Raw genomic sequence first — 9450 nt, 5'->3', positions numbered from 1 at the left:
CCCTCTCGATGTGTTCCCATAATTTTTTTTGGAAATACCACCCGGATGCCAAATTGAGTTCAGGAATCGACGCAACATTCGGAGCCATTCCAGTAGCCAAAACCCTTCTACCACTTGGCACCTTCATGAAAACATATATTTTCCTATTAATAGAATGACCTAATAAGTAAGGAAACTATCCGACCAAGCCTTTAACCTCATAAAGCACCCATCTGACTTATAAAGAGGAAAGACTAATTGTCCATAGGACCACTGACTACTAAAAGTCAAACAAACCCGTCATCAAGGACCGATATCCCTATTTTTCGAATCAACAACCTAATCAACCAAATTTAAGGAACAAGAAAAGCTTGACATCCCAATAGCTTAGAATTCTGTACTAAGAAACTCCCAAGACAAACTAAAAATTATAAGGCGAACTACACCACACATAACCTTAACCTTGGTGACAATAGTGTCCACCTTAAGGTTTAGAAACACTACTTTTGGTGCGTTAAACACACAATCCTCAATAGTTATGACCATCCATTTACCTCTTCATATAAGACACAAATGCAGACTACCTCTGCATTGGGTTGAGATGACCAACACACGGATAGTCAAATTGCAAGTACCCGACGACACTGTCACTGACCCTGACATCACCAGAGAGACAACCGAAGAGATCACCCAAACTCGGGCACGACTGGAGACATCTAGAAAATAAAAAAAAAGAGATATGCAACTAATTAATGGAAGCCCTTGGAATGCCAAGTCGGTTATCGCGTACTACAAACGGTCTCTCCTTTGGAAAGGGATGATACGCTTGGGAAAGCATGGGATATTGAACCCGAGATACATCGGACCCTGGAAGTCCTTGATAAGATTGGTTCGATGACATATAAACTCCAACTACTGGTTGAACTCGGCAATGTACACCCTGTCATTCATGCGTCCAATCTAAAGAAATGGTTATTTGACGAGACTCTCGTTGTCCGGCTTGACGAAATTAAAGTGAATGAAAATCTCCATTTTGTTGAGGAACCCATGGAGATAATGCACAGGGAAGTGAAGCGAATGAAAAAAAGCCGCATTCCCATTGTGAAGGTTCAGTGGAGCGCCGAAAGAGGACCAAAGTTCACATGGAAGCGCGAGGACCAGATGATGCAAATGTATCCACACTTCTTCTCTACTTCATATAAGTTTTTGTAGAACAAATTTCGGGAAAAAATTCCCTCTAACGGGGGATGATGTCACTACCAACAAATTAGGGTTGTGATTTAGACTTCTTGTACGAAACCATTCTTTCTATGTAACCCTATTTCATCAAGATTGTGAATTCCAAACTACAATGCCATTTAAGTTCATATGTATATACATTGGGAACCAAGTTGAAATAGCCTCATGCAAGTCCAAAACTCAATCCAATAGTTAAGTCCAATCAGTTTGGGGCCTTAGCCCAAAAACCCACAACCCACAACCCAAAACCCCTATTGGACCAAAACTCCTTCAGTGGGCCTTATTGGGCCGCACCCTTTCTTTGGGCCATATTGGGCCGAAAATATCGGATTTTCTAAAAGTATTATGAGAACTATGAGAACTATTCTAAACAAGACTTACAAATCATTTTCATAGAAAATATCAGATTTTCTAAAAGTACTATGAGAACTATTCTAAACAAGTGTCAGACCATTTTTATACAAAAAATTTTATGAACTCGCCAACTTTTTAGTTGATGCTTTTCAAAATGACTTGTATTCTCAGGGAACCAGTAGACAGGTATTCAACCCTTCTTGAGGGCCGACATCGTCGTTTCATTTTTTCCACTTTTCAGTTATTTGTATTTAACTTTTCAAGAAACAAAGTTTTGTAAACAATGCAAACTTGTATTATAAATGTATGAATGCTTGGGTTGCTATGTTTCATTACTATTCAATTGTTATGATACTGTACATGAAGTCACTCCATTCGCCCCCAGACGTTTCCGCCGTTCTGGTTTGGGGGTGTGATACAAGTTGTCTTCTATTATTGACAAGGAGAATACAAAATATATGAATCATATCATCCATTTGAAGAAGATGATCAGATTTTATATTACGGAGATTAGAAAAATGGATGTTGAGTTGTTTGATTTCTAAAGAAGATTTCTATCGATCCTTATGATCAACTTGATGGCATTAAAAATATGAAGGATGGGCAGATTCAGAAGGAGACATATGTATTGGTATATAAAACTCTAATGAATAGGGTTTTAAAGAATCAAATGTCTTATATGGAAGACAAGCATTGCTACAAGATTGTAACACTGAATCGAATTCTTTCGAAGCTTGAACTCTACAAAATCAATTCGAAGAACAAAATTCTTTCGGATGTGTTTTCTTGAGTTCGCTCCTAAGATTTTTGATGAGAGTACATGAAAACTATTACGCGAGTTAACCCAAGGGGGAAAATTGTTAGGTCTCGAAGTTTATTGATTGTTTTGTCAGAGTCTGTTGCAAAAGTTTTTATTGTTATATCTTAGTCTTCATTGTGTAGTTCTAATTATTGGTATGTTTCAGAGTTTTGTACCCCTTAGGTTTGGAATTAAATGAGCGTAGCTGAACTGTATCATGTCATTGCCTATGTGTCACGACCTTAATTATTCTCTAACCGACCCCATTTTTGTCAACCTATAAAGATAGATGTTATTTAGAAAGTAGAGTAACTATTTTGTAAGTTCTTACATCCAAAGCTGTAATCGAGCTTTCGTACTCTAAATCAAATCACAAAATTATTTACTTTTCCGTTTTATCATTTCTTGAATTCAAATATGATTTCATATATTTAGATTCTCAAATCGATCTACGTATACCGTTAATGATAACTATTCTAATTTTTTGATATAGTAATTATTTCTATGATCATACTCTAAAGATATATACTTATTTATTCTTTTCTTATTTTATTAAACTATTCTTGAGCACTTTCGATTACTGGCGCGGCACCACTGCTACGCCATATATTCTTGCATGATAGTTACATATTAAAAATAAAATATAAGAAAATTTGGATGTTTGTGTTACTCAAATAATTATATTCTAGAAGAAGTCAAATGTGCGTTTGTGAATACAATACATTCAACGATAAATTTTTATTTTTTAAAATTCTTGGCTGTAATATATATATTTTGGATGAAACGTAAAAATGGGAATTTGAGGATTATAAAAGAAGCAAAAACAACAAATTATATTCAAAATATGTTATGATATTTATCACATTAGGATTCAAAGATATAAAAACTATAACACTTTTAAGTTGTTAATGTATTGTGAATGAGTTGTGAATATACTATATTACATTGTGAATTTTGTATTAAATAGTTTTTCAAGTTCTGAATGAATGCTTAAACTAGTATTTTTAAATGTGAATTTGTATATTAAACTTTCAATTCTAATTTATTTCATCCATATATGATTTTTGGAACTTGCAAAAGTGTAAGAACTCCATATTTGATGGTTTTAGGAGAAAAAAATCTATGAATAACATGTATTAAGTTGTGAATGTACTGTGAATTAGTTTTGAATGTATTTTATTAAACTATAAATTTTACATATTAAACATTGAATAATTAAACATTGAATAGACTATATTAAATTGTGAATTTATTATATTAACAATGAATATAGTATTTAAGATTTAAATATGTCTTGGTTATAGCATGAAAATGATGTTTTTTTTTGTCTCTTTTCACTAAAATATAAATAAAATACATGATTAAAATAATAGTCACATCAAATCGATAAAATTTACGTTTTTTTCACTTTTCCATAGATAATCAAAAAGAGATTAAATTAATAATTTCACCAAATATATCATTTATTTTAAATGACGACATGTGGAAGTTAGTTGTTGATAGGTGCATTTTATGCACCTATTTTGCATGTTTATTTCCGTCTTTTTATAGCATTTCACTTCATAATTCTTGCATTTAGTTGATTATTAAGGTAATTGCATATTTCATTAAGAATGTCTTGTATTTCACTATTTTTGATTTATTTTGCAGGTATTATGGAGCATGGAACGTGGAGCTTGGATGCATGGACGCTTGGATGCTTGGAGCATAGAGCTTTGGAACATGAAGAGAAGATGAACCGGTCATTCCATGGCAGAAAACATGAAGATGGAGCCAACAGTGAAGACTTTCTGGAATTTTAGCAAAAAGCATGGGCCATGCGAAAAACACATGGTCAAGACAAATGGCCATGCCAAAAACACATGGACAAAAGGCATGGCCATGCCAAAAACGCATGGTCTTATGGAAAGTCACGTGAACTTTAATTAAAAGAGCAGAAGAATGTCATTTGAAGGCAGAACGGTTTTGGGAAGCAGTTTCTGGCGATCTTGGGCAATTTTGGGAGAATTCTTGGAGCTTTTGTGAAGACCTAATCATTGCAAACACTTTGATTTCAGTTTTGTAAGGATTAAACATTCCAATTCCCTATTTATTCTTGTTTGATTTGTTCTTAGCCATGTGTGGCTAAGAAACCCTAGTTTCTAGTTCTTGTTCAAAACATGTTGATTGCTTGACTTGAAGCATATGATTTGATGTTTGATTTGTGATTCTATTCTAGTGATTATGTTTTTGTTTAAACTAGAATCCTTGAATTTGATTTGTGTTTGATTGGCCACTTTCGTGAATTGAATTTTTGTGCAGTTAATTAACTTTTAGGGCACCTAATCATTTTATTGAGTTAATAATTGGTAACAAGCAATAAGTTTTCTTATTGTAAAACATATATCACATGTTTTCACACTTCCGAGCGTATGAGAAGAAATGAACATTGTTGGGAAGCTTGTACAAAACTTAATGCAGTTTTTCAATACAATCTAAGAGCGTGTTTAGGTTGAATTAGTAAAGCTAGGTCTAATCAAAGCGCGTGTTTTGGTTAGATAATTTAGCAAGCGAGAGGTATTAGAGCGTGTTAATATCTTTCAATACCAACTTAGAATAGCAATCATGAATTACATCAAGTCATAATCAAGTTGAACAGCAACATTGAGAACTAGAACTGGAAGCACTTTTACAATTTGTTTACAAATCTATTTTATTTTGTGCATGTTTTTAAAGTAGATTGTTATTTCTTTTATTATTTGACTTTTGCAAACAAAACCCTCATCTGTGATCAAAGTACCTTGTACAAAAAGGTATAGACTTTTATTCCGTGTCTTTGTGGTTCGACCCTGCTTGCCTTGTACTACTTTTTAGTGCATTAAAGCAGTGTATTTGGAGTCTATTGTACCCCTATTATTTGTTGGGTCTGACACCCCTAACAAATTGGCGTCATTGTCGGGGACACGGTGTTACTATTTGTTTATGCCTAGATCTTTTCGTACAGGTACACCACTGCCAATTGACTCGGAGATAGAGAAGACTGCAAAGAAGTTAAGGAAGCAAGCCAAGCTTCGTAAGAGGCAACCGGTTTCCGATACTTCTTCATCATCCAATCCCCCGGTCATTAATATTTTGGAGGATATTCCCCTCTCAAGTGTGTTCGCATCCGAAACAGAAAGTCCATCACCTTCACCTCAACCATCCTCATCCAGAAATACCACTCCACCCTCTTCACTTACTCATTACAGCCCAAACACTACACCTACATAAACTTCAACCACTACTCATACCATGGGAGACAACCATGGAGGGAATCCACCTCCAAATCCACCACCCGAACAAACCCTTCGCGAATGGGCGAGGCAAGAGGTTAGTCCACAACCTCTTTGCATCACCTATCCGGCAGCCACAAACCTTGAATTGAAATCCGGTCTTATTCACTTACTCCCAACCTTTAGAGGCTTAGAAAATGAAGATCCCCACAAGTTCCTCACGGAGTTCCATGTTGTGTGTGTTGGCATGAAACCAGAAAATGTCACTGAAGACCAAATCAAGCTTAGGGCATTCCCCTTCGCAGTGCAAGACTCAGCAAAAGATTGGCTTTATGACCTTCCACCGAGGACGGTCAACACATGGGTAGATCTTGCACGCCTCTTCTTAGACAAATACTTCCCAGAAATGAAAGCCTCAGCCCTAAAAAGAGAGATAATTGGGATCAAACAACACAAGAGAGAAGCCTTTCATACATATTGGGAGAGGTTCAAAAAGCTTTGTGCCTGTTGCCCAAAGCATGGTATTAGTGAGTATCAAATCCTTCAATACTTCATAGAAGGCATGACTCCTTGGGAACGAAGACTTCTTAATGCTTCAAGTGGAGGATCTTTGACTGACAAGACCCCAACGGAGATTCGGGATCTCATAAAAAACATGGCGGAGGATTCAAAGCATACTAGTCAAGATGAAGATTGGTACATAGATGCACCTCAAGGTGTAAAAGAGGTGCACACTCCTCAAATTGAAGCTCAACTATTCGAGTTGACTAAGGTGGTAATGATGCTTGCTAAGGACAAAGGTGTGCAATCCACACCCCGTCCCTGTGGCATTTGCACTCAAGTAGGACACCCTACTGATATGTGTCCTCAATTGCAAGAAGAAGAATATTGTCACACCCCCGAACCAGACGGCGGAAACGTCCGGGGGCTATTGTGACTTAATTGAATACCATCACAATGATTATACATGAATCATAACATCATTCATCACCATGCATTGAAATAATACAACTGATATTGTTCACATTCAGTACATTGTTTTAAACATTACATCTCCAAAACATAAACCGTTCATTGATAAAACAAAGAACCTAGATCATAGATCCAAGCATGATCTTACCTTAGATGAAGAATTTGTGGAAATATCTTCTTGAAAAACCTTCTAAATTTCGAGATCTTGATGAAGAGTAGAGGGAGTTTCCTTGAGAGATTTGTGAAAGAATTATGTGTGTGTGTGTGCTTGGAATCGGCCGAGAGAAAGAGAGAGGGAAAGAGAGAGATATTGAAGTGATGTGTGCATGGAAACATGGGATAAGATGCATGGAAGACCATAATGTAAAAATGATGTGGCCATGAGAAGTCAACTCTCCCTTTTTACTTGGGCTTGGGCCAAGAATTAGAGAGGGAGAGAAAAGAATTTGGACCTTGTATGCTTAAGCCTTTTTCATGGTTATGTTAAGTGATGTTTGGTCCAAATAACCATAAATATGATTCTTATGACCTATTAGGGCTACATTAGGTTAATTATGCCCCAAAATGGTTGATATAATTAATTTATTTCATTCTAGGCCCAATATGGCCCAAAATATTGAAATAAATGGAAGTGGGTCCAATTAGAGCCCATTTAAGAGTTCTAAGCCCAAGCTGGTCAAATTGGAAGCTTATTGGTACATTGGGCCCAATAAGAAATTCCTAGTCTAAAATGGACTTAAGCAAGAACTCCTAGGGTTTCCAATTGCTTATTGACTACTTGAAATGCATGCATGGGGTGTTTGTTTGAAATTTTGTTGTCATAGAGTATGCATCATACATGCTCTTATGTCTTTGATTCCTAATTTGACTTAAGTGTTGTAGTTACAAGGCACAAAAATTTCTAGTTGTGACAAATATGAAGAAGCAAATGTTATAGGAGACTATTCCGGGCATAATCAAAGAACTTATGATCAGCCCCGAGGCAATCAAGGGTGGAACAACAAGCAAAGCATGGGCTATCAACAAAGACCACCAACCCATTACCAAGCAAGGCCTCCATTCCCACAACAAAATTACCAACCAAGGCAACTACAACCTTCTCCTCAACTAGCCGGATCGTCAAGTATGTCCTTAGAAGACATAGTCAAAAGCCTTGCCACCAGCACCCAAAGTTTTCAGCAAGAGACCAAGGCAAGCATCAAGAATCTTGAGCAACAAATGGCACAACTTGCTCAATCGGTGAGCAAAATGGAGAATCAAGGAATGCTACCTCCACAAACTGAAAAGAACCCAAAGCACAATGCTTGTGCAATTAGCTTGAAGAGTGTAAAGAAATATGACGGCCCGAAGATGCCCGAAGAAGAAGAATAGGAGTTGGTGATAGAAAAACCACCAAAGAAGGATGAAAAGAAAGAAGAAATGGTGGAGAAAAAGAAGCCGGAAGAGAAAGAAGCAAAGATCACACCACCACCTTTTCCATCAAGATTGAGCAGCAACAAAAAAGAGAGAGAAGATAGTGAAATCATGGCAATGTTCCGGAAAGTTTAAGTCAACATCCCACTCTTAGATGCGATCAAACAGGTACGTAGATATGCTAAGTTCCTTAAGGAACTTTGCACATCTAAAAAGAAGTTGGGAGGTAATGAGACAGTGAAAGTAAGTGAAAATGTGTCTGCAGTTTTGCAGAAAAGGATGCCCCCAAAGTGCAAGGATCCAGGTGTTTTTACCGTTCCTTGAAAGTTGGGAAACTTGTATGTCCCCCGTTCTATGCTAGATTTAGGAGCTTCAATTAATGTTTTACCATATTCTGTTTATAAATCTATTGGCATAGGAACTTTAACAAAAACAGGGGTGATCATCCAACTTGTAGATCGTTCTATAGTACACCCAAAAGGTGTATTAGAGGATATTTTGGTGCAAGTTAATGAGCTTGTCTTTCCTGCAGATTTTTATGTGCTTGATATGGGAGATGATGACCATCCATCCTCGAGTTCCATACTTTTAGGTAGACCATTCTGGAAAACAACAAGAACAAAAATTGATGTCTACAATGGTACATTGTCCATGGAATTCGATGGGGAGGTCATCAACTTCAATATCTATGAAGCAATGAGGTACCCAAGTGATGTTCATTGCATAAATTTTGTTGATATAATCCAACCTTTGACTGAAAAGTGTTTTGAGTTGACTAACCATGATTTGTTGGAGTTAGTTTTGAGCAGGAATTTTGATAACAATTCAGTCAAAGAGATTGCAGAAAATTTCAAGTTAGATGAAGAGTTGCTGGAAATTGTGGATAGCATGGAAGAAAAGCAGAAAATGAGGTATGATAATAGCAACGTGAAATTGCCCATTTCTAACACAAAACTTCTTCCTTCCGTTGTGCAGGCACCTAAGCTAGAATTGAAGACTCTTCCAGATCATTTGAAGTATGCGTACCTTGGGGAAGAGAAGACTTTGACTGTCATTATCTCCAACAAGTTGTCCATTGCAGAAGAAGATGAGTTGGTGACTTTGCTGAAAAAGTATTAGAAAGCTATTGGGTGGACAATTGCTGACATAAAAGGGTTGAGCCCTTCCTTGTGCATGCATAAGATTCTCATGGAGGAGGACTTCAAACAAACTCGAGAGGCACAGAGAAGACTGAATCCACCCATGATGGAGGTGGTAAAGAAAGAAATCATGAAACTTTTGGATGCAGGTATGATTTACCCTATCTCTGATAGTTAATGGGTGAGCCCCGTTCAGGTAGTCTTAAAAAAAGTCAGGGTCACAGTTGTCAAGAATTTTAAGGGAGATTTGGTGCCAACCCGTGTGCAAAACGGGTGGAGGGTTTGTATTGACTATAGAAAGTTG

At 36.8% G+C, this 9450-nt stretch overlaps 1 protein-coding gene across 1 annotated transcript; it reads left to right on the top strand.

Annotated features, from left to right (window-relative positions):
• Positions 1–8013: 8013 nt before the first annotated feature.
• LOC145099196 (uncharacterized) lies at positions 8014–9126 on the top strand. The gene is made up of 3 exons (XM_079036788.1): positions 8014–8121; positions 8176–8311; positions 8426–9126. Exons 1-3 carry the CDS (start codon positions 8014–8016, stop codon positions 9124–9126), a joined length of 945 nt encoding a protein of 314 aa, XP_078892914.1.
• The last annotated feature ends 324 nt before the right edge of the window (positions 9127–9450 follow it).

Source organism: Lactuca serriola, chromosome 4, assembly GCF_051521515.1.
Source record: "Lactuca serriola cultivar US96UC23 chromosome 4, Lser_US96UC23_V15, whole genome shotgun sequence".
NCBI classification, from domain to species: Eukaryota; Viridiplantae; Streptophyta; class Magnoliopsida; order Asterales; family Asteraceae; genus Lactuca; species Lactuca serriola.
Note: the sequence above shows the minus strand (reverse complement) of the source record. Positions and strands in the feature narration are given on the sequence as shown.